This window comes from Natator depressus, chromosome 7 (genome assembly GCF_965152275.1).
Source record: "Natator depressus isolate rNatDep1 chromosome 7, rNatDep2.hap1, whole genome shotgun sequence".
NCBI classification, from domain to species: Eukaryota; Metazoa; Chordata; order Testudines; family Cheloniidae; genus Natator; species Natator depressus.
The window spans coordinates 60,839,978-60,865,591 of NC_134240.1; the positions used below are offsets into that span (position 1 = coordinate 60,839,978).

Below are 25,614 nucleotides of genomic sequence, written 5' to 3' on the forward strand. Positions count from 1 at the left end.
ATAGATTGTCTCCTGAACCCTAGCTGGAGATGATTCTCAAAGAAAAGGGTAAAGAATGGGGAACAGATGCCATGGGTAGAAAGAAAGGGAGAAATGATTTGGGGCAACACCACCACCTGAAGAACAAAGAAACAGCTTTGGATTTAGGGAGGAATCCTGTATGAAAGAAATTCAGCCACCAGTCTGATAGAACACGCGAGAAACTTTTTGCTTTGAATTCACTTAGCTTGCTAAAGTTAGATATTAGTTGTGTTCTTACTTTTTATTTTTTTGTAATCAATTCTGACTTGTATGCCTCATTACTTGTAATCACTTACAAACTATCTTTCTGTAGCTAATAAACTTGTTTTATCTAAACCAGTGTGTTTGGACAACTCCATTTGGGATTACAGGATTTGTGAATATCATAGTCTATAAATAAAAATGATGGACTTTAGATGAGCTTGTATCATCCAGGAGAGGGCTGGCTAGTATAAGATGCACATTTCTGGGGAAAGTCTGTGACTGGGAATTAGCTGGTAATTCAAGAGCGGTTGGCTGTAGCACTCAGACAGTATAACGGGGAATGATTTATTGGCTGGAAGCTGTGTATGAGGAGACCAAGAGTAGTAGCTCTCATAGCGAAGCACTGTAAAAGGCGCCAGAGGCTGGAGAATTGATGGGATCAGCTGTTCAACAGTCGAAACTGTACTCTGGGTAATGTCACATATGAAAGCTCCTCCCCCCACCATTCTGCTCCTAATAAGTTGTGCAGTGTTGTATATGGAGGCTGAAGCAAGACAAAAAAACATGCGATATGCACAGGTGATCAGCTCTTGTCAGGAAACACTTGCCTGGATTATCCTTGGCTTTCATAGATTGCCATGTTGTGGGTTACTCTCATTGTTTAGTGAAATAAGTCTCTTACATCTGTCATGTCTTGACAGACAAGGCAAGACCATGAGATTTCTTATCTAGCAAGCAACTGCTTCCTTAAATGCCCCATGGGAACAAAAAGGTCTTGAGTCTTTAATGGAATTCTGGGCTTATGTAGCCATAAAACAGAAGAATTAATTGGGGGGAGGGGGGGTGGGATGCTACTGTTCACTCATTTTGCTACTCATTAGAAGCTACTGTTCACTCATTTTGAAAGGGGCCAGAAGAGAGGAAACTTAGGCTAATATTTATGTTAGTGACGTGCCTGAAGAGGAAGAGATACCATTTCAAATGGACATGATTTGAGAGTCTCTGTGTAAAATGAGGCAACGTCCTATGCTATGGAAGGATCCTTATCTGCTGCCTACATTCTAACGAAGTCTAGGAGTCTCTCAAGAAAGGAAGTGAGATCCTTTCAGGAACTCAAGTCAAATAATCTTAGGGGGGGAAATGTGAACTGCTCACTGCTAGTGCAACAACATAGGATTCAAATAGTCTCAGACTTTGCTGGAAAAGGGAGCCATAATGGAAGTACAGATGGCAGTTTTGTTATACCATTACTAACTAGGTAGACCTATTATATTTTTTGGATGGTATTGAGCAAGTTAGGTGCAATACATATTACGTATCAAGGTATTCTGACTGTCATGCCCCTGCATTCAATATTTCAGCCTTCAGACTGCCTGGCTACTTGGAAAAGAACATTCTCTCAATGTTACACAGAGGCAGATAATGGGGAAGCTGGAGAGTGACAACTTTTGTCCTGCTCATACGGTGAGGAGCCTTGAACATAAGGATGAGTTGTTAGCATAAAAGAATAGTGGACATAAAGATAAAAGACCAGCTAAAGCTTTGGCCTTAAAGAAATATTTTTCCTTTGGTAACTGTAAGAAGGTACCAATAGATAAACCATAATTATCTAGATGCAGATACTTCTTGCAAATCAAAAGCTTGCCGAGTAAGTGGCCCAGGCCATATTGCTATTATGAGATTAAAGAAATAGGTTTGTGCATGGTATTTCAAACTGGCAGCATACTTATTTGTTACGTATAAGGCAGCCAGTTAGACTGCTTGAATTCTCTCTAAACAGCACTAGCTAAATAGAATGTTGAAATGTCCTTTGACAAGCACATCTACGTTGACATGACATCTTACCTGATTTGTCTATAATTGCATCTATTTCTTCAATTACATCAAAATAGGCTTCGTTGTTTGTGTACTTTACCGCTGCTCTGCGCCAAGGAATGCTGGACAGCTGTCCAGTGGGAAGCGTTTCACCCATATTGCTACTGCCTGGGAAATGCAGACAATTCAAACAAACAATCCGTTAGGTTTGTTCCAGATCCCACAGTTATGCACCAAAATAAGACAAACCCAGGAACCACAAATTATAAACATCAGGATTTCCTTAATTGATGATCCAGAGTCACATTTTCTGAAAGAGTCCTTTCTGACAGTGCTCTACTCTGCATTCTTTGCACCTCTAAATATTTGACCTGAGTCAGCAGGAGCTTTTAGGGTGCTAACAATGCAGGATTAGTGATTTAGGAGCCAAAGTCGCTTAAGGCACATTTGAATATTTTACCCTCTCGTAGTCAAAATTTGGAAAGAAAAATGGTTCTTAACCTTAAAGGTAAATATAGAATAACAGAAGTATAGGACTGTAAGGGACATAGAGAGGTCATCAAGTTCAGTCCCCTGCACTCGAGGCAGGACTAAGTAATAACTAGACCATTTCTGACAGGTGTTAGTCTTTGGAGGTTTTTAAGAACTGGTTACACAGAGATTCCACAACTTCCCTAGGCAATGTGTTCCAGTGCTAACCGTCAGGATAGTTTAGGAAGTTTTTCCTAAAGTCCAACGTAAACCTTCCTTGCTGCATTTTAAGTCCATTGCTTCTTGTCCTATCCTCAGAGGTTAAGGAGAACAATTTTTCACCCTCCTCCGTGTAACAATCTTCTGTGTACTTAAACTATTATGTCCCTTGTCAATCTTCTCTTCTCCAGACTAAACTCAGTTTATTCAATCTTTCCTCACTGGTCGTGTTTTCTAGACCTTTAATAAGTTTTGTTGCTCTTCTCTGGACTTTGTCAAATTTGTTCACATCTTTCCTAAAATGTGGCACCCAGAACTAGGCAACAATACTCCAGTTAAGGCCTAATCAGTATGGAATAGAGCAGAAGAATTACTTCTCGTGTCTTGCTTACAACACTCCTGCTAATACATCCTAGAATGACGTTTGCTTTTTCTGCAACAGTGGTAAGAGTATTGACTCATATTTACCTTATGATCCACTAACCCCCAGATCGCTTTCCACAGTACATCCTCCTAGGTAGTCATCTCTCATTTTGTATGTGTGTAACTCAGGGGTTGGCAACCTATGGCACGCATGCCAATTTTTAATGGCATGCTGCTGTCTGCCGGACCCGGGCAGACAGCAGCGTGCCACTAAAAATCCTGCCCGGCCCGCCCTTTTCCACCCCCTGCTCTCTCCTTGCAGGGCAGACAAGCTTCCCCCAGCGTGCTGGGTTCCTGCCCCCTCCTTCTCTCCCTCCTTGTGGCCGATCAACTGATGGCCCTTGCTACAGGGACCTTGGGGAAGGGGGTGGAATCAGGGCATATCCCCTCCAGTCCCCTGCCGTGAGCCGCTCAGGGCAGGGGGCTGGGAGCACCCCACGACCCCAGCCCACATCCCCAGCCCTCTGCCCTGACCCCTGCACCCCCCTCACACACACACACCCAGCCCTCTGCCCTGACCCCTGCACACCCCCCCCCCCCAACCCCAGCCCCGTGCCCTGACCCCTGCACCCCCCCCCCAACCCCAGCCCTGACTCTGGCACCCTCCACACATATCCAGCCCTCTCAGCCTCCTGCCCTGACTCCTGCATCCTCCTCACACCCCCAGCCCCCTGCCCTGACTCCTGCACGCCCCCCACATACCCCCCCACACCCCATGCCCTGACTCTTGCACCCCCCAAATCCCCACTCCCACCCTGAGCACTGAACAGGAGCTCCTGCACCCTCCCCCCCCACATTCCCACCTGCACCCCTCGCACCAAATGGGAGCTGCCCAGGTAAGCGTTCCACACCCAAACCTCCTGCCCCAAACCTGAGCCCCCTCCCTCATTCTAGCTCCTGGCAAGACCCTGCACCCCAACCCCCAGCCCGCTCCTTCACCCCCAGCCCTGTTCTCAGCACACTCCCACCCTCATCTCAGTGCAGAGAGAGAAAGAGAGAATGGCTAGAACCAGGGAGAAGGTAGGTACCCACTCTACGTGGGCAGGCTGGGATCCCAGACTGGCAGCGGGCTGAGCGGGGCCGACAGCCGGGACCCTGGCTGGCAGGAGCCGGCGGACGGAACCCCAGACTGACAGCGGGCTGAGCCGCTCAGCCCACTGCCAGTCTGGGGTCCTGGCCACCGGCCCCGCTCAGCCCACTGCCGGTCTGGGGTTCTGGCTGCCTGCCCCTTGCCAGCCGGGGTCCTGACTGCAGGCCCCGCTCAGCCCGCTGCTGGCTTAGGTGAGCAGAACCCCAGGCCAGCGGCGTAAGATCAGCATTTTAATTTAATTTTAAATGAAGCTTCTTAAACATTTTGAAAACCTTGTTTACATACGACAATAGTTTAGTTATAGAATATATAGACTTATAGAGAGACCTTCTAAAAAACGTTAAAATGTATTATTGGCATGCGAAACCTTAAAGTGAATAAATGAAGACTCGGCACACCACTTCTAAAAGGTTGCCGACCCCGGTGTAACTGATTGTTCCTTCCTAAATGGAGTATTTTGCATTTGTCCTTAATGAATTTCATCCTGTTTACTTCAGACCATTTCTCCAGTTTTTGTCCAGATCATTTTGAATTTTAATCCTATTCTCCAAAACACTTGCAGCCCCTCCCAGCTTGGTATCATCCACAAAGTGTAAGTATATTTTCAATATCATTAGCTAAATCATTGATGAAGATATTGAACTGAACCTAGGAGCAATCCCTGTGGGACCCCACTCGACATGCCCTTCCAGCTTGACTGTGAACCATTGATATTCCCAGAGAGTAGTTAGTTAATTTTATTTAAAAAATTTCAAAGCTAGCTGGCTGTTTTAATCATACCTGTGATGGAATTGACAACAGAGCGCAGAATTGTGGGAGGTTTAATCAACTCTTTTAAGATATTTGATTCCGTTGCCAATGGAAAGCCATTGTCTAACATTTCTTCTAGAAGCTCATACACAATAACCACATTGTCCTTAATTGCAGTCTCAGAGCACTCTCCAAAATAATCCTAAACAAATCAGAGATTACAAAGGGAAAGGATTTTTATTCATAATAAAAACACTTTAAAAAGTTTATTTTGCTTATAAAACAAACTAATAATAATGTTAGCAAGGGCATTTCTGGACATGCCTTGAATCATGGGACTATTATAGAGTCCAGTGCAAATATAGGTACAGTCTCTGGTTATTGTTCAGTTTTCAGTTCAAGGAATATTCTGAATACACCACCATGTAGGTTCTTCAGTGCTATTCATTGCATCTGTCAAATAGCTTTATGCTGCAACATGGTAAACTGTATTACAAAAATTACAATTGTAACTGGCAGTTTTATTACACCAGATGCATCAGTATAACATGAATACACAATCTTATCAAAAGGTTGAAGCTTCTGTAAGTCAGTATTTGTTTTGTTTGAAGTGTAAGTTTACTGCAAGTGAATATCCACAAGTAAAGAAACAAAGCAAACCTTTTGTGACTTTGTGCTTTATTAAGCAAAACTGTGCTAAAAAAAAAAAACCACCACAGATCACAAGGGGAATCAGATTATTGACAGGGAGAGGTTTGCTACTATTTCCCCCCCCCCCCCCCCAACTTGTGCAAGAGACACACACACTTAGCTAAACTGAAAATTCAAAGAATTTATCAGCGACAAACCTGGAATGTATCTGCTACTCGGTGCAGGAATTCAATTACAAAGAGCGGTGGCACTTCTGTCTGTATGACAGACACAAAGAAGATTTTTTCCCGGTAGATGCTGATGAGGTAGTGGTGGGGCGTTGAGATGACAGGAGGCACATTCTCAACATCGGCTGCTTTCTCCTGAGCTTCAAAGAAATAATCACACACAGATTGGCTCACAACGCTCTTCCAGTGCTTCTCCAAGAATATATCACCAGAACAGTTTATAAGAAACAGACTGTGGATCATTTTCTGTTGGAGACACATTCACACATGTTATACAGATGGAAGTGATTTGAAGATTGACATTACCTCTCCTCCCACCTTCCCTTCACTTGGGTGTTGGCTTTGTACCAACATGCACTGTGAATTTTTTTTTTTAAGTTACTGCATCATATTTTGCATTACTGCAGTATTTGCTGCAATTTCTTTACTTAATAAAAGAAAATACCCACAAGGACAGTAAGCTGTCACTGTAGTAAGTACTTAGAATTTTTTTTTAATTCAAGGCACCCACACTTTAAGAATAGCTAAGTAAGTTCAAAGTATTAAAGCTACAGTATTTACTCTGTCCAGCTGCACAAACTGTCAACTGATAAAAATATAAAACTGCACTTAAACATGCAGTTAAGTTCAAACTTCAGAAAGTCAAAACAAAGCATCATAGAAATGTAAGACCAGAAAGGTCCTTGATAAGCTTTTCCTAATCTCTAAACTAAATCTCCCTTGCTGCAATTTAATCCCTTTACTTCTTGTCCTGTCCTCAGTGGCTAAGGAGAACAGTTTATCTCCCTCCTCTTTATAACCACCTTTTATGTCCCCCCTCCGTCTTCTCTTCTCCAGATTAAACAAACCCATTTTCCCCAGTATTTCCTGGTAGGTCAGGTTTTCTTGGCATTTAATCATTTTTGTTGCTCTCCAATTTGTCCACATCTTTCCCAAAGTATGGTGGTCAGAACTGGACACAATACGCTAGTTGAGGCCTTATCAGTGCTCAGCAGGTGGAAGAATTACTTCTTGCGTCTTGTTTACAACATAACCATTGGTTCTTCTGTATTGAGTTTTACAAGGGTACTCGGTTGTGAAAAACCAACATAGTTAATCTGTATCAGTTTCTAGGGCATTGGGGATGGAGAGAACAGCAGCTTCATATATCCAGGAAAAGCCATTGAAAAAAAGTATTTTCATTAATCTGGGTGGTCTGTCCAAGATGTGAAATGGCAACCTCTTATTCCTTAAGAAACACAACTCAGCCACAAAAATATTTACATAGACCTGAAACCTCCAGGTTTAATGACTCGCCCACAAAGTTGCCCCTCCCTTCCCGTCCTCCCCAACATATCCTATGCTTGAGACTTGTCAGACTACTGGGAAAAGTGTTTAGTTCCAGACACTTTCTGCTGTTCTCAAAACTCAAGCGTCCTCTCACTTTGTTGAGTTTCCAAGTCACTTGCAATGCTCTAACATGGCTTTTAGGTATTGACCAAAAAATGAAAGCAAAATAGGTTCATCCATCAAACTGGTCAGAAAAGATGTACAGTAGTTTTCTAAAGTAAAAGCTGCAATACTAGAAAGCACAAACGCTTGAACATTGACTTGTTTGGCCTTTTTTTTAAAAAAAAAGATACGCTTGCATCTGCACAGCGGTGAGGGTGTGTGCATACCATGGTTTCTTTAGGGTTACTCTTATGGCAGAAGAGCTGTCTTCTCAACAGCCCCCCCCCACAAAACACAAAAAAAAAAAAAAAACACAAAACAAAAGATGTTGTGGCATGTATAGACACTCCTGTACCTGAAATACAGTTTGAAGAGATCTGTTAAACAGCCACTATTTTTTATTTTAGAGAGACAAGGTTACTGTTCTGTAAGATTTATTTTATTGAGTAAAATAATTGAGTAAAAGTTGACTGATGTTTCCATCGGGGAGGGGAGTGGGGATAGGGGTGCAAGGGAAGTCAGCACAAAACCCCTCAACCTTGTAGCCAACACATTGGTCTTGTCTTCACTAGGATTTTACTTCGACTTAGCTAACTGAAGTTAAAAACATCTTTTTTCCTAGTGAAGATGCAAAGAGCAGCAGAAAAACCAGCCACATGTTGTGGCCCTTATACAGGCTAAGAGTCCCATTGACCCAAGATGGAACTTTAGAAGAGGATACTTAGTAATCATCTATGGTACTTAGCTGCAGGAGGAGAAGACGACACTAAAGCTAGAAATTAACAGGGTGGATAAAAATGGATTTAAAAAAAACAAATCTAATTTTTGTAATTTAAAAATAATAATCAAAATCCAATTTAAGTTTTTTTCTTTAAAAATAAACCTCTTTAAAATGAAATCTGACTATCCCATAACATATGTTAAGCCTAAATTTATAATCCCCTAAACATTTAAAATGAAATAATATGCTTAATCTTGAGCCTCTATCAAAAAATTTCTAACTATTTTCCCGATTCTAACTTTTGAGATCAAGCTGTATATATGGCACAACAGGTCAGCCTACGTAACTTAAACTGTTTCATCTTCAAGATATTTAGGTGAGTAGGAACTTAAACTCCAGTCAATTAGCCATATGAAAATTTTTTTCCAAGCTAACCTGAAATAATCAATTTAATTCAGTGACTACAGTTAATCCCTCTGTGTAATAAATCAATTAGTTGTAAATGTGAAAAATGTTTTGATAAGTTTATGAATGCAAAACATTTAAGGTTGTTTTGTTAAATAAAAATAAATTGTATATGCTGTGTGTGTAAATAAATTCCAACTTACCATCATAATGCTTCATGACAAACCATGAGCAGAAAGTTAGTTTATCTAGTAAATAAAAAATATTCTGCAACAGTTTCTCATTCTGAAAATATTGAGCTAGATATTGCTTAAATAAAATGTATATAGTTCTAGTGTACCCCGCTAAGTAGCAAAAAGATGTACCAAATCTAGTGTAAAGGTTCTATTTTATTGTAAATCAACATATTTTAATGATTATATCAACCACTGAGAATGTACCCTTTTTAAAGAAAACAAGTATAAATGAAAAAGTTGATTAAAATCGGATTTCAATCAAAGCTTTCCTCTTGAAGTTTTACATTCCCTTGATTTAAATCAATCCATCCTGGAAATTAACACTATTGCAAGTCTTCATTGAGCATACATAGGGTTAACTCATCCAACATTTAGTTTGTTACTGGAACAACAACAGAATTTGAAAAAACTGGGCAACTTTTAAAACGAGTTAAGTGTTCTTAAACACAGGAACCTGGACATAACCACTTTAATCCAGTTTGACCAACCTTGTCTTGAATTTAGCAGGTACTGCACATTAAATCTCTACAAAGTCTCTCAAGATGGCCACACAAGTGTGATAAGTCTAATCAACCACTGTCAGTATTGTTCCACACCAGCACAGGAGACACACATGAAAGTAATCAGCTATGAAATCTTAGAATAGTTCTTGCATGCATTTTAATGTGGATACAATAGCCTCTTTGTTAATAAAGACAACCTCCAATTCACAGCAAATGTAAACAAAGTTGCACAGGAGAGTTTCAATACAAGCAGCTCTGGATCTGGCTACAGAAATAAGAGTTCATCTCTACAAGGGCCTGATTCAAAACCCAGTGTAGTTTATAAAGATTCCCATGAACTGCAAAAGGTCTTTGGATCAGATGTCTGAATCATGGAGCATTTTTAAACTCTAGAAATTGTCCTGCTGTTAAAGCCCACAGATTCTATGGACCAGCATGTGCTACATTTTTTATAAACATGCATCACTCATACTGAAATGCTGAACTGCTAAATGTTGATTTGTTTAAATTCTGACCCTAGCAAGTGCTCCTGGATCATCCTTCAAATTGACTGTATTACTGCTGTCACAGTTGAGGTAATAAACCCTGTTTATGGACCTTACAACTGCAAACTGGATAGGTGTTTATTTTGTTCCATAAATACTGCTGAGTTTTATGACAGCGTTTGCAAATTTCTAAACTTACAATTTCTGACTTTCCAAAATAGCTTTACTATTTCAATCCCAGCTTTAGAGTTCCCTTCAAAGGGACATTCTCTCTCACAGCCCCCAGCCCCAATTTAGTCCTCGTGAGAGGTGCATAGGCAATTGTGACCCCACACTCCTGATCTGGAAGAACCACCATGTCAATAAAATGGCAGTTCTGCCTCCCATTCAATCCTAGGCCTCTCTGCTATTATTGTCAACAAAGGAGAGCTAATGGTGATGTGGACACTTATCTACAACAAACTGGATTCAGAATGATGATTTCACATAGGGCATTGAACAGCTGGCATTTCGATTATCATAAGTTAAAAAGAGGTTAGCAAATTATGTGCTTCCTTCATTAAATATTTACTGCATGGATCATTGGATTGTTATTTTACTGTTTGCTATTTTAGAGCCTTAGTTAGTAGAAATTTACAATAGTCTCTAGTACAGCGGTTCTCAGACTAGGTCAGGACCTTATTTTAATGGGGTTGCCAGGGAGAGCATTAGATTTGCTGGGACCCAGGGCTGAAGCCCAAGCTCCACCCCTACCCAGAGGGGTGGGGCTCAGCCTCTGCACCCCCTGGGTCATATAGTCACTTTGTTGTCAGAAGGGGTTGCGGAGCAGTGAAGTTTGCAAGCCCCTGCTCTAGTATACAAGCTTCATTAGGCCATGCAGCCACCATTTAAATGCTGAATCTTTATCTCTATTTATTGATCTGTCTGGAATCAGAGCTCAAGTTTTGCAAGGGAAAAAAAAAAAAAAGTCAGACCAGGCCTGCTCTACTTGGCAAAGTACTTCTTAACATCAGAGCGTAAGTGAAGCCACTAAAAAGCAAGACTGAATTAATCTTTACATCAAAAGGTCAAGTAAATGACACCAGTAGTCACACAGTGCAGAGTATTTTTAGAACTGGGATATTCTGAGGGTAAAGTTCCTGGATCAAAGCCTAGAAATTATACATATACAGCCACCCACCCCATCAAAGAATCATCCGAGTATCTCCACAGCAGTTCATGGATAACCTTCCCAAAGAGCGCTTTGTAAAACACTAGGCCACAGCAGTTAAAGGAGGCAGTAGAAAAGTTCAATATGTAAAGCGTTAAGAGGGTATGCCTGAGAACAATACTGCACAGATCTCCTGGATCTCTACTTTCAGACCTTTATAAAGGAACAGACTGTGGACGTTCATGGATGATTAACTCATGACAATAGCCCAGGGCAAGTCATTCATGCTTATTTTAATAAACTTGCAGCCTTCAATTGGCGGTATTGAAGGATTGTTGACCAGACTGTTGGGGACTATCTGCTCATTTTTTGTCAATAGCTCAGCTACGTGAGATCCCACTGGGTTCTTTCTGGTCACCCTTCCTATACCAAGGGAACGAGGAACCCCCTGCCCTGCCCTCCGGAAACTGACGTGGTTTTGTCCAATGTGTCTTCAATATGCTGATGATAGCGCGCACGCTCTCTCTCAACTTTTGATCAAATCCAGATTCTACAGTTTCACTCTTTTCTTGTTGCCTGGCCACAAGAAAAATCTAGAGGAAAGTCTGAGGAAGTTCACTGGACTGAAGTGGTATGGGTGGCGAGTTCTTTGTGCCCGTGGTGCCTGGGCACCAGGAATATTCCTGGCCCAGAGCCGGCTCCAGCAATGTTTGAGGCCAGATCTCTCCCTGGGCCCTGCCTTCTGCCCCTGGGTGCTCCCCCCCATGCATCCTCCAGGCTATTTAAAAGGGTCCAGGACCCCCACCCACCACCGGCAGCATAGAGGAGCCGAGCTGCTTCCTGCCTGCTCGCTCCATGTGGCTGCCGGCCCTTGGGCGGGGTGGGTCTAGGTCTACATGCACTGCTCCCGCCCCAAACACCCCTATGGCCAATAGGAAGCTGCGGGGGCAGTGCCTGGGGGTAGCAGCATGTGGAGGCCTTCCAGCCTGCCCTACCTAGGAGCCCCAGGTAAGCGCTACACCCCCTATCCCCTCCCAGAGCCTGCACCCCCACCTCTTTGCCACACACCCCCTCCCACCCCTAAACTCCCTCCCAGAGCCTGCACCACTCCTGCACCCCAGTCCCCTGCACCAGCCCAAGGCCTGCACCCCAAACCTCCTTCCCCCACCCAAACTCCCTCCCAGAGCCTTGGGCAGGTGGGGGTGAAGTTTGGGGGGGACAGACTCTGGGCACCACCAAAATTTCTACAAACCCGCTGCCCCCGTGAAGTGGTACTTATTGGTAAGGAAGTAACGTAGGGGCTATCACTCAGGAAGCATGCCTATCCTTTGCTGGCATTATCTGCCCCAAAATTTATTGAGTACAGTGTTACCCAGTGATGCCTTGTGTCCTTCCAGAAAGTTGAGTTCAGCTACACTCAAAGCAGGAAACCAAGAGTTAAAGTACACATCACCATCCAACAGTGCTACCTTAGCTCCGCCCTCTGCAGCTGGCACTAACCCCCGGGGAAGGTTTCAGCAACGGGTATGCCATAATAAGTACCCATGGATGACTGAAAATATGCCGGTTTGTCCTGTGTTCCACAGATCTGAATTACAGTGTTTATTTGCACACGGTCCAGATGCAGTATCAGGAGTAGATACTGAATGGTGGGATTAGTAGCAAAGCGCTGGCAGAGGTTTCATTAATATGAGGAAAGATGTAGGTGTAACTCTGGGGAACAAGTATGCCTCATTTCAGTGAGGAGGTCTGTGTCAGTAGCAGGGCACAGGAGACTTCTTAGGGATTGTCAGCAGTCTGGTGGCATGTATGCATATGTTCCCCAGGGCTCAGTGAAGGCAATCTCAGAACAGGGGAAAGGTGAAGAGGTGATAACACTTCGTAAGATTGCATCAGTTTGTGTCAGGTGGAGGTAGCTCCTGTTTGCTACACCTAACCTAAATCTATGTTTTGCCTTAGCAAAAAGGGAGTGTTAGACTTTGCCCTACGGTGCTCTGCTCCTAGTGTTATGTGCCATCCTGAGACCAGAGTGCTAATATATGTGTTGTTGACATGTTAGGGTATAACCTGAAGAAGGAAAAGCTAAAGTTGTGTTTTGGGCATGGGGTGTTCTTTAACTATAGTTCTTGATATGTGGAGGTTTGAGTGTAGCTGAATTTGACATTTGGGAAGCGCACCAGGCATCACCAGACAACCTTAACTCTGTGTTACAAACTTTGGGGGGGAATCTGATTTCCTTGTAAAACAAAACAAAACACAAAAAACAAAAAACAAACCTCTCTGCATCCCCGTGTTCCACAGCCTCTGCTCCTTCACAGTGATTATCTGAGCCACAGAAATCACTGGCTGTATGTCAGCCTCTTCACTGCCCCCACAGCATCTCTGTGCCTGTCCAGCAGCTTGATCCTCCCTCCCCAGCCCTCTTCCCTGAGGGTTGAGAAGCTGGGGAAGAGGATGTAGAAACAGCGCAGAGACTGAGAGTCAGGGAGGACACAGCTGAACCCATTCTCCTTCCCCACAGCTCTTCTGAACTGCACTTTCCCTGAGAAGCAGCAGCAGCAAGGGGAAGGCTGTGCCTAGTGTCCCTTCCCTATTACTGGAGGCAGCATGGGAAAGGAAGATTTGGGTTCCTTCTCTTGATCAAGGACAAGTTGAGGCAAGAGGAGGCCCTAAACTCCCTCCTTTGCCCTGGTTGAGCAGCCATGGGAAGAAATGTTGAATAAGGGCATGGAGAGAGTTAAACTGTAGAACAGTGGGGGATGGCCCAGCTGACTCAATTTCCCTTCCCCTTCGAGTATGTCACAGAACAGGAAGGTGCCCCCCTTCCACTGGTTCTGCTCTGTTAGTGCTTCTGAGCTCCCAGAAACCAAAGGTCCCTTGGAAGATGACCCCTTATTCACTAAGAGATTGTAGAAAAGTTACATATTTGGAAACCCAGTTTTTCCATCACAGCTTTCGTCACTGAACCGGGTTTTCAAAACAGTGGTTGGATGATCCCTTACACTTCAATAAGGGTTGTGGTCTCAGGTTCTGCTGGTCCCTCGGAGCACAGCCCTTGGCAGCGAACATTAGCAAAGGTGTAGAGTTCCCACTCATTCCCTGCACTGCTCCGACCCCTTCCACATCTCTCCTCACTGCTCACCACATTCCCTAGAGCTTCACCAAAAAGTGGTATGAGCAGCTCATGCTGCAGGGAAAGGGCAGACACGATGTCAATTAACCCCTTGACCAAGTGATCCAGAGACTTGCTCAGTCCTGCAGCTCAGGAAGCAGGTGAAACCCTGTGACATAGAGAAACTTTCTTCAATTTACAGGTCACAAGAGTGACTTGTCCAGCATCTCATAAGTCAGTAGTCGGGCTTTGAGCTGCTCCCACCCAATCTCATGCTTTTAAGCACGAAAGCTGGTATTATCACAGGAGCTTGAGAGTTAGGTTCCCATCTCCTACTGATTTGTGGGATTTAGGTGCTGAATTCCCTTAGGCTACTTTGAAAATCCCACATTTCCACTGAATGGTCAAGCCATCTGACAGCTAACTTGCTACCCACAGACAGAGAACACTCCTCTCCCTTATTAACAGCAGAGGGCTCATGAACATGGCCAGTGAAGTCTCACTTCCATCAATGCTGACTAGTGGTTTATTGGAAGGATGTTAAGATCTGGCCAGATGTGGCCTTCTGATTTCATTTATGTCCCAGATTAGCATTAGGTTCTGTAAGGGCTCAGGTGCAGAAGTTCACAAAGCCTCTGTGGTGATGAAGTTTTGGCCCAGTGATGGGGTATTCACCTGACACTAGCCTAGAAGGGCCAATTAACTGGATAGGCTACATCTGAGGGGAATAAGGTGACCTAAATAATCCCCTGAATTATAATGTGCCCAGCTGAGAAGGAACAGGTGGGGGTAGTAGAGAGCCAGGAAGCTAGTAGCAGAAGGAGAGTACAGCGGAGGAGTCTATAGCCATGCTCTGTCCATTAGAGAAGGAAGGATGGAAATAAATCTAGAGGAATAGGTATACAAAAAGGCTCAGGAAAACGGAAACAAGGTTTAAGATGGTGCAGACCTTTGCTGCCAATTAGAGGATGCCTGAGGTAGACCATGGAGTAAAGGGCGGACCCAGGTTACCTTACCAGCCACTGGTGAGGTAGCACGGTCTGGGCAATGAGTGGAAAGACTATCAGAGAGACAGTTTGTACAAAAAGTCTTTGATTCCCTCTTCTGGGGTAAGGACTATACTAACCTGGCCAGAGGGCTAAGCCAGAAAAAGAGCACATGGGAGTCAGAGAGTGTTGGGGAGAGAAGTGGCAGGGTGCACAACAAGCTACAGAAGGGGACATGGGACCTGGAAAGAGCTAATCCCCCAGAGCAGCCAGGAGGAGGCGCTCTACCGGTGAGTGAACCGCCATGACCGATTCTTAACTGGGGAAAAAAAAAAAAAAATTCCTCCCCCCCCCCCCCCTTCTCTTAATGTTTATCCTGTCTTACAGATGAGTTTTTAATGTTAAACTGCAGGGTGGCTGGTCATGCCAAAGCAAAGGCAAGGTTAAGTGTTTTCTTTTTTGAAGCCTGGACATACTTGAACTTTATGACACTGATGACTCCCAGATCTTTCCTGTTTACTATTCTGACTCCTAGTTTTTCAGTCACATACCACACACTAATTACAGATGAATACGCTGCTCCTCACAAAGCAGATACGACAGACAATTCTACCACACAGCTTTTGGTTACATTCAATAATAGAGCCAGAGTAACAGCTCCTCTGAATTATCAGACACATCCTAACAATCAACCATAGACATTGGTACTGATTACACATAAAATTGAACCGCCGATATTTCTAGAAGTCTAACTGCTGCTTCTTCAAGTTACTCCACATGTGGGAGTGTGCCCCAGCACTGGAGTTGGGAACACTTCCACTGGTACTGTCCAGTAGCAGTTGTGTTCCCTCACAGTCCCTCTTCCCCCAAGGGCATAAAGGACATAGCAATCCCAACAACAGTGTCCTGCTCTGTGGTCTTTTTTTTTTTTCCTGTTTTTGTTACTTAGTCATTAGACTAGTAGTTAATGTTTGTAGTTAGTGTAATTGTTACTGTTTCATTTAGCTTATTGGCAGTAAGACTATATAAAATAAGAAAGCACAGAACGGAGCTAATGGTGGAGCCTAGATCTCCTGGCTTCAAGCCATGGCCCTCCTGTGTAAAGGGGTTATTTCTCTGACGGACACCCATGGCTGTTTGGGGGAGGAGTATAATCTCTAAGTGTGCTTAAACGCAAGTCTGTCAAGAAGCAAAAACACACAAGGAGAGACAGTCCAGACTGACAGTTTTTCCTCATGGAAAAAATCCGTAATCGCTTTGGTAAACTCTGAACACAGACCTGGTGGTGAGAGAATACACCCTTGTATTCCCCACCCTTCACGCTATTCTAATCCATGTACAAAGCATGCCTTGTGAGGTATCCTTTGAAAACTCAATTTGCTGGTATTGTCCTGGTAAAATGTGTGGCAAAGTTATGATTCCCCTGTATGATATTAACACAAGTTCCAAACCCCACAGCACTGTGCAGGCAGAAGTCAGGTCTGTCCGAAAGGAAGGAATGTGTGCTTGCCTTAATTTGCATATAAGGAATAAACAGTCATCAAGTAGGGAGGGAAAAGAAGGGAGGTTCAAACAGGTGGGAAAAAACCCAGCAGGGACTATCCTACATATATGCTTTGTCTCCTGGGTCTCAGCTGGGAATGATTTTCAAGAGAGGAACTGAAACTATAAAAAAAAGGGACAACCCCCCCCACCTCATTCTCTGCACCTGAGAAGACAAAATGGTCATTGGACTCTGCAGGAGGGGTTCCGACCTGAAAGCTTGGTCAGTAATCTGCGGGAGCATGGGGTGAAAGTTTGCTTTGCACCTAAAATAATTTAAGTAGATATTACTAAGAATCTTACTTTTTTCTTAACCATTTCTGACTCTTATGCATCATTACTTATGCTCTCAAAGTCTTAGTTTTATGGTTTTATCTAACCCAGTGTGTATAAATTGAAGTGTTTGGGTAACTATTTAAAGTAATCAACTAGCACATTATTCCCTTAAAACAGTGGTTCTCAAACTTCCTTTTTCGTGGACCGCTTGAAATTTGCCGAGGGTCTCGGTGGACCTTTTAATGAGCTTTCCAAATATTTGTACCATTAGTTAACTATTGTAAAGCACTTTGGATAAAAAATGCTATATAAATTTTGTTCTACAAATAAAAGCACACAATTCATATTTTAGCATAAGTAGTCTTACCTTTCTAATGCGATGGATGTACCCTCTCTCCCCTGCTGCAGCAGCCCCCGAGCTGGGGCTGGGAAGGAGCGGGGGGCCTCTCCACTGCCATGGCAGCCCCCAAGCTGGGGAAAGTAGCCTCTTTCTCTGGCCGCTGCAGCCCTGCATGTCCCAAATTCCTGCCACCCCCTCTTCTCAGCCCACTACCGCCTCCCACCTACCTCCTATTCCCCCACAAGGCCACCACCTCCATGTGCATCTTCTCCAAGGTCCAGGCTCCTATTTAGTGGAGCCAAGCCTGTGTGGCTCCACTAATTGGATGGGTGGCCCTTCATTCTCTTGTGTGCAGCTACCCAGGTGTGCACCTTAGAGGGAACTATTCATGGACCACCTGAATGGAGCTTATGGACCACAGTTTGAGAACATCTGCCTTAAAGAAATAATAGACAATATACTTGTAGTGTCTGGAAAAGGGATGGGCAGTTCAAGACATACATTTCTGTGGGAAAATCCAAAACTGGGTATGTTGGGGGGGAGGAAGGGGTCACCCTGCAGTATCACCAAGGCTGGTCAGAGCCAGGATGTAGAGCTGGTTGGCTGCGGTCACACACAGACTCAAGGTGTGGCCTGCATGCTGGAAGTCTATTTGTGAGCAGCCCAGGTGGGAGCTACTAAAGCAAGGCATTGTAAGGCACCCAAGGTTCAAGGGCAGGGAGACAAATCCCCACAAAGTCTGGACTGTACCCTGGCATGTCACACTGGTACAGAGACTTCTTCATTTGATTCATCCTTGCAATGCTCTTGTCACCAGAGATGTAACACTGAGCTCGGGAACAATCAGGAAGCCTAGAGACACTCAAATCCATCAGGACAGTCACAGATCCCTATTGTCCAGGGACACAGGATCTGACTCCAGTTCAGTTCCCCAGCATTGAGCCATGTCTCCTTTTCCAGGCACAAGGAAGAGCTCTTCAAAGGAGTTGTTGGCACAGGAAAAAGTTGGAGTGGAATTCTTGGTGTTGCACCATAGCAAGGGGCCAGTACAAAATGATATCTTTGCCAAAAAGAGCTCAAGGGCAAAGATGCATCTCTCATCCTATTTCAGTACCAGATTTATCTGCACAGTCCCTCTCAGCACCAGCGTGCTCAGGAAACTACCTCAGCACGTCCTTTGTCAGCTCTGGCAGCATTAGCTAAATCTTCCTCTACATAAGCAGCTGCAGTCACTGACAAACTGTTAGTATGGAGGGGGTCAGCTACAGCACCCTTAGCACAGATGCTGCTTAACAATAATTTTATAGCTATCGAGAGATCCACAGGGTCTGACCTCTGCCCCAGCTGGTGACCAGTCTCTTGAGAGTGACCCTTTAATGTGCTGGACCCAGAACCAGTACTAGGCATAAGCAGACTAAGCAATTGCTTAGGCCCTAAGCAGCTTAAGGGGCTAGCACCACCTTTGGTTGGGCCCGAAGGACCTACACAGTCCCACCAGGGTAGGCTTATGGTCTCCAAGATTGGGCCTTTGGCTCCATCAATCCCTGTTCCTCTCTGTAGCTTCCCAACAGCAAACTCCTGTGGGAGGCTTGTACTATTCCCCCTTCAGGGTGCAATGCTCTCAGCAAGTATTTGCAGCAACAGTGTTTTCAAAACAAGGTAATTTTTCCCCCTTTTATTCTCCAGCTCAGTTTGCATATCCCACTGCCAGGTTTTCCTGCTTTTAGGTGTCAACTCTTCAGTCACTGGGGAGGACAGAAGGGGGGTGTTTTGCTGGATCCTCTGTTGATTTGGGTCAGTTTCAGACCGTTCTTTACTGACCCAGCTATTCCACCCAGACAGTTAGCTGACCCATGTACCTCGTGTGTCCTGGGCTGTTCCAAAAGCGGTGTTAACCTTTTTGCCTCCATTGAGTAGCAATGCACAGTACATACGGGAATCATAAGATTACTACAGAAAACTCCCACTTCATCACAACATCACGAACAGGTTCCTTAGTGTCCTGGAATGACCCTGAGGTCTGGTGAGACCCAAAGTCTTCAGTCCTGGAAGTTACCTCAGTTTTGGTGCCAGACTGATGCCCTCCTCAGAAAGCAGCAAGGGTTTGTGTGACGAAAAGTTCTCTGAATCAACATTCAAGTACAATTAAGGATGCGAGTCCCACACACATCCTTCAATCTCCTATTATGGCTCCTGCATTAGAGATTTCCTCATCCAAAAGGCTGACTCCTTTTCACCCTCACACAAGTCTTCCACCAAAAAGGAAAGAAAACAAGACTAGAGAGGGATATGGGAAAGACCCTCCTATTGGACCTGAGGATGTTAATTCTCACAACTTTCCTTGGTTTCCTCTGATTTGGTCAAATGTCCCTTTCCCGTATGGTCTGCAACCATGGCCATATTGGCCCTCATGGCCACAATGTAAAGGATAAGTTCTCCTGTGTCATGTATCATCTATATGCAAGATTCATGAGAACTTGCATATAATCACTCTCCTCATTAAGTTCACCAAACAGAAGAACAATAAATTCCAAATGATGTAGAAATACATGTTCACCAGGAGAATTCTTGGATCTTCCACTTTGTTCTTTGGTACCCAATGAAACCCTTCCACAGGCTACACTAGTGTCAGCTGATGATTTTTAAAAAAACTCACTCGAATGACTGAAGTGCATGGGGGAAAGCACAATCCCGGACATTCTTTTGGATACAATTCAGAAAAAGCCTATCAGCTGTTTATATTCTATAACCAACGTCCCAAAGCAGAGTTGCTCTACCTATTAGTGAAGGGATATTGAAGGCAGCAAAGTTCTTTAGATGATCCTGCCTTCGTTTCAGCTACTTCAAAATGTGCTGATTTTATTATATTATATAAACCAAGTATTGTCAAAGGTTTTGAGTATTTTTATACCCTGGCTCCATCTTCACTGGTGGTGTTGCCACCAGTGAGATCAAAACAGTCAAGGAAATCAACTCCCACGGAGAAAGCACCCAAAAGCCTGGATCTCTAAGAAAAATCTACTCTTCGGTTGCTCTGCATATCAGAACAGTAAGCTATCAAACCATGCTAACTAAGTAAGGATTATCTGCAATGGGATAGACTGTCAGATTAAGGACAAATTACCCTCCGTTTAAGACAAGTGTAGAATAAATATGACATTAAAGTGTTATCTTAAGGAAATGTGTTATAAAGAAAGGCCCTGACTAGCAAGTAGGAGGCAGGCCTCAAGAGTGAGTTATAAGGCCAACAGGAATGGAGTATGGAAGATATCTGTGACACTATACCTCGGGGGAGTGTCCGATAACCCCCCATATTCCTCATCTATATATAATTTTGATATGGCATATAAAACATGCCATGTGAGGTACTGGGGAAAGGTTATGATCTGCTGAAACTCATTGTTCCAGCTAAATGTGTGTTTCATTAATGCATATAAAAATAATCATCTTGTATGGTTTTCACTAAAATATGCTGTGGGTTTGGGAAGTGCCCAGATACTAGCTCTCCAGAGACCATGACAAGGGAGGTAACCAACGCCCAAGTGGGTGCTGAACAGACATCACCAGCCATTGTCCAGTAGAGGAGTTACAATTCCATTACTCACTCACAGGATACATACCTGGGTATTGCTTCACCTTGCCCACCAGACATGCCTGGACTTGTTCTCCAAGCACATGGGCTAAGGGTATAAAACAGAACACAGTGGCCCAATGCTTGGCCTTTTCTCCCCTTTTTCCCCCCACCCCAATGCTGCAAGCAACAAGGAGACTGAGAAGACTGAAGACTCCAACAGGGGAGACAGTACACAGGTTTCAACTTTGAAACCTGTGTACTATGAACTGCAATATCTAGTGGGGTGAGAAAAACTGCTTAATCTAGATGTTGCCCAGTCTAATGGAGTTGAGAGTTTAGACTGCGTGCTTATATATTTTATTTTGGTAACCACTCTGACTTGTTGCCTATCACTTACAATCTCTCTCGTAGTCAGTAAACTTGCTTTACTGTTTATCTTTAGCAGTGAGTTTGCCTGAACTGTTTGGTAAATCTGCTCAGGTTTACAAAGGCTGGTGTATATCCGCTTTCCACAGATGAAGTGGGGAACCAATAAATAAACCTGCACTGCTTGTCTTGAGCAGTGCAAGACGGTATATTCCTGAGGTACAAGGCTGGGAGCTGGGGGACAGGATTTGGCTGGTGCCTTTCTGTGTGATTCATGAGTGGCTTTGGGAACATTCATTCAATCTAGCTGGGTGTGGGTCTCCACATGCTGTTGTGCTGAGTGATAACAGCGCCTGGAGGGGTTTCCTGCTCGGCACTAGCCCAGTATTGTGAGAGACAACCCAGGCTGGAGAGTTAATGGGGCACAACGGTCCCACAGTCCCAGGCTGCACCTTGGAGATTCTGTTAGTCTGGTTCCCCCCCACCACTCTCCCAAAAAAGCCTCTAACCAGCAGGGGTGTCTGCAAATGGTTTTAAAACAACACAAAGAATCGGTCTCGAAGGAACCAGCTGGATCTTCCCACCACACATGCCAGTGTTATCTTAAAAGTAAAGCTTATGCAAACCCTGATGCAAGAAAATCTGTTGGTCAGCAGGGAGGAAAGGCCTTGGGGAGAAAGGAGGTTGTAAATATAATCTGGATTAAGATGGGAAATAAGGATGAACTCTCTCAAAATTGGTGTTTAGCTGAAGTCAGTAACTGACAATCACTTGTTTGTTAAAGGATATAAAAATTAAACTCTTGAAGGGTTTGTGGCTAATACCTGCCTGACCACATTGGGGATGACCAACATGAGACTAAGCACCCCTGGGTTTAGAACATTTATAAGTATCTTGATCAAATGCTTATAAATGTTTTGTTACTGTTGGATGTAGTAAATTGCTTATTTAGGCATGTTTAGAACTGCATAAATTCCATTTGGCCTGTGGATTCAATAAAGGAATTTATGGCTAAATTAGTGTTGCGGTAATACCTTGTATAAAACACCTCCAACAAGTTTAAATCTGTAAAGAGGATCTACTGAGTGCTAAAATCTCTCTCAGCGGCATTAGGTGCTAGTTCAATGGCTCCAAGTGCTGTGATGCAATGCTCATCATAGTTCTTTATAACAATTTTCCTGAGAGAAGTGCAAGCAACCATTGGCTATTTACCATTCAATGGTCAGAATTTATTTAGCATTAAGGCTGATGCGTCTCCTCATTGAGACTCGAGATCCACTCTCAGATCATACGATTTATATAATCCTATGTTCAGAAAAAAACCTTTATCCTCAATCTTCTTTTTCCTAGTACAGACAGAGAAACACTCCAATATGAAGAGAAACAGTCTCATAACTGAGCAATCCATAAAGATCTAGATGTTAGAAAAAGCCAGTTCCACTACCCTTGGACTAATCTACAATGACTAATCTTATACCCTTCTACTCCACCCTTTGGTTCCCATCTGTTGTATTTCAAGGAGGCTTGGATGGCGATCACCACAGACCAATGAGTCCTTCAAATCAGGGACAGTTACACCATTCAATTTCAAACCTTGCCTCCTTCCCACCCTCTTCCCAGGTACCATTCTAATGCATGGCACTTGTATGAGAAAACAGACCACCTAAATCAAGTTAGGTGCAATAGACAGAGTGCTCAGGAGTATGTTGGGAAAGGTTTCTATTCTCAGTTTCCTCACGCCCGTACCCCCCCAAAAATGGGGCTTGCATTCAATTCTATATCTCAGGAACCCCAACAACTACATATCGAATTCTGTATGCTTGCTAACTCCAGTTATTCCTGCTCTAGGTCCCACGGAATGGTTCATTCCCCTCAACTTGCAGGATGCTCATTTTCATGTGTCAATAAATACACACACCCCTAACTTTTATGGCTCCACTGCATCGTTAACAGTTCTTCCTTTCAGAATTTTATCACCCAAGGGTGTTTACAATGTGCCTAACAGTAATAGCAGCTCATCTACACGGACAAGGGTTGCACATTTAACCTCTAACTGGCTTGCGCACGTGCATGGGGAAGGTGTAGGGACAGGAAATCACAAATGCAGGTAATAACAACCACAAGGAAAGTGATTTCTTCCCCCCTCCGCCATCCTGGATTTGAGGATCAACTTAAACTTGAATCAGATTCCATCCTGATCTATAAAGTTCATTAAATTCTGCTAGATTCAGCAGCAGCAAGAGCATTCCTCCCACTGGACAGATTCCTCATTTAAAACAAAAACAGATCCTCCACTTCTGTACTTGGCCTCAAACAAAAAACAGGATATGTCTCAAACTTCTAGGCCACATGGCTTCATATATGTTCATAACTTCATTTGCCAGATTGTGTCTCGGACCACTTCAAGCTAGAATCAAATACAGTTTGCAAATCAAGACTCCACATATCATTAAATGTGTGGATTCCAGATTAAATTCTAACCTCTACGGAATGGTGAATGATAGGAAATGTATGTGCAGGAATTCAGATTGTCTTCTCTGATTGTGTCCAAAACTCTAATTGATTAATCCAAGATGGGTTGGGAAGCATAAATAGATAATTCAGCCTCATGAATTTAGGTCTCATCGAGAATACACAATTTACATGAATGTGCTAGAATTTGCAAGCTAATCTCATGCCTCTTAAAAGCGTTTCTACCTATATTCAAGGATTTTTCAATCCAAGGGGTCTCAGACAATTTCACAGGGGCCTATTCTATAAACAGGCAGGGAGGTGTGATATTAGACCTTCTTTGTCAGGAAGTCATAAACTTTGGGAATGGAGTATTCAGAAGTGCACACAGCTCTTCACTTCCCAGGAGTCTAGTGGCCGTACTAAGCAGGAAAATATTCCGTCCCATGAGTGGGAATTAAAAAAACTGATTGAATTTTTCAAGAGGAGGGCTTCCCCACAGAGACTTATTCATGTCAAATCAAAACAGGGAAGTGTCTGATATTTTGTTCTCAAGCAGGAAAGAATCCAGGATCTCTAGCAGTTGCCTTCATTATTTGTTGGTCACACCATCTGATGGATGCTTTCCCTCTGTTTCCACTAAATCAAAGAGTGTTTTGGAAAATAAGGCAAGAAAAAGCTTGAGCTGTATTGGTCGCTCCTACTTTACCCTAATCCATTTTGGTTCTCAGACCTACTGCTATTGCCAAATTTATCATGACCTTTATGAACTGGAAGTGTGATATCACTGTCTAATTCTTTACCCAAACCCAGCCTCATTGAGTATCACATCCTGGATAATATCTATATGTCTTTGGTAAAAAGTCCTCTTCAGAACAGGAAGTTATTCACATATACTGCAAAATGCAAACCGTTTTCATTATGGGTGAGATCTTAAGAGGGTTACATTCCACATTGGTGTTCTAGTCCAGTTATTTTAGATTACTTATTTTTAAAGCACTCTGAATTATCGATTGCTTCAGTCAAAGTCACTTGGCTGCTATATCTGCATTCCTTACTCAAACAGAGGGAAGTTCAGTTTTCCCCCCCCCCACCCCAGTCAGTGACTAGATTTGAGAGGGCTTGTTCATATTTTTCCTTCTGTGAGAGAGAGCTACACCATGGGACTTAAATATAGTCTTTTCTTCACTTACAGATCCTCCCTTGAGCCTTTATCAAACTGTCCAATTCATCTGGAAATGAAAGTGGCATTCTTGGTAGCAGTTACATCAACTAGTAGAATAATCAAATTGCAAGCCTTATTGATAAATCCTCCTTGCAGAGTTTCATATGGGTAGGGTAAGCATGAGACCACACCCATCTTTTATTCCAAGAGCATTGCCAATCTGTTTATTAACTTACTAGCCTTTTTTCCAAAACCTCATACTTCATTGTCTGAATTTAGATTACATACTCCAGGTATGAGAAGATTGCTATTTTATTATCTAGACAGATCTTTTCATTAAGCTTAGACTTGACATTGCTAACGGGAATAAATCCAAGGGGATGGCTTTCATCTTAAACTCACAATGGGTATCTATTTGTATTAGAAATGCTTATGACATTAAGTAGTCGTCCTCCAAACATCTGAATCCACTCCACCAGAGCACAAGTCACATCGGTAGCATGTCTAAGACAAATTGCAATATTGGAAATCTGTGGAGCAGCTATCTGGTCTTCAGCTTATACATTTAGGAAACATTTTTTAGCAACCGCTTCAAGATTTGACCCTGTTTCTGAAGAGAAGTTTTGCAATTTTTTTTCCAGATAATTCCTAGCGGGTGACTGCTGGCTCATCACCATATGCAGGATCCACAATTACAGTGAAGAAACAATGATTACTTAACTTTAGAGTAAATTTTGGTTCTTCAAGATGTTCTGCACATGTAGAGCCCACGACCTACCCTCTGTCCCCACAGCTTGGAGTCTTCTAAATGAAGATGCTGGGGGGCAAAGGAATTGAGTGGTGGTTGGAGCTGCTATGCTACTTAAGCCCTTGGGGCTGGACGGGAGTTCAAGGGCATAAAAGGTACATGCACAACCCCTCCTGAACATTACTAGTGAAAACATTCTGAACTCCTGTGTGGGGGTACGTGGATACCATAAGCAGGATCCACATATACAGA

General features: G+C 43.4%; 1 protein-coding gene across 3 annotated transcripts in view; it reads right to left on the bottom strand.

Annotated features, from left to right (window-relative positions):
* AP3M1 (adaptor related protein complex 3 subunit mu 1) overlaps window positions 1-25,614 on the bottom strand; it is a 44,564-nt gene that overhangs the window by 7,299 nt on the left and 11,651 nt on the right. For all 3 annotated transcript variants that reach the window (XM_074958631.1, XM_074958630.1, XM_074958632.1), the window contains exons 2-4: window positions 5,842-6,117; window positions 5,024-5,195; window positions 2,071-2,208 (exon numbers count right to left, since the gene is read on the bottom strand). In XM_074958631.1, coding sequence (XP_074814732.1) covers window positions 2,071-2,208; window positions 5,024-5,195; window positions 5,842-6,114 — 583 coding nt within the window. In that variant the 5' untranslated portion in view covers window positions 6,115-6,117. The remainder of the gene's footprint in view (window positions 1-2,070; window positions 2,209-5,023; window positions 5,196-5,841; window positions 6,118-25,614) is intronic.